General features: G+C 65.4%; 1 protein-coding gene across 1 annotated transcript in view; it reads right to left on the bottom strand.

Moving 5' to 3' along the window:
* Ccn1 (cellular communication network factor 1) overlaps positions 1-416 on the bottom strand; it is a 3,279-nt gene extending 2,863 nt beyond the window's left edge. Inside the window, exon 1 of the mRNA XM_010636702.2 lies at positions 352-416. Coding sequence (XP_010635004.1) covers positions 352-414 — 63 coding nt within the window. The 5' untranslated portion in view covers positions 415-416. The remainder of the gene's footprint in view (positions 1-351) is intronic.
* Positions 417-422: the final 6 nt, after the last annotated feature.

Below are 422 nucleotides of genomic sequence, written 5' to 3'. Positions count from 1 at the left end.
CTCCAGGGGGGGGGCAGGCGGCGGGGCAGGTGGAGAGCGCCTGGAAGAGGGAGAGAAGGTGCGTGAGACGCGGAGCGGTGCGCAGGAGAGGCGCCCAGGCGGCCCCGGGAAGGGACGTGGGTCTGACTTTGCGGATTAGGAGCCTCTGATCCCCATCCAACCAGCTCCAACTTCCCGGCCGCTGCGCCTAAGAGGCCCCCTGACACGTCTTCAGGGGGCTTAAAGAAACAGCTACCTCCAACCACCCCAAAACTTTTTAGTCTAGCTCTTGCTGCCGTAGGGCAATCTGAGACACGGGGAAGGGATGGGACAGCGGACGGGGAAGTGGTGGCACCAGAGAGTCCAACTCACCAGCCTGACCAAGTGGAGAAGGGTGACGGCGACGGCGAGCGCCCGGGCGGTGCGGGAGGGCATTGTGGCGC

This window comes from Fukomys damarensis, unplaced genomic scaffold (assembly GCF_012274545.1).
Source record: "Fukomys damarensis isolate Sample0158 unplaced genomic scaffold, DMR_v1.0_HiC HiC_scaffold_33, whole genome shotgun sequence".
Taxonomy (NCBI): domain Eukaryota; kingdom Metazoa; phylum Chordata; class Mammalia; order Rodentia; family Bathyergidae; genus Fukomys; species Fukomys damarensis.
The sequence above is the reverse complement of the archived record's forward strand: the minus strand, read 5'-3'. Positions and strand labels throughout refer to the sequence as shown.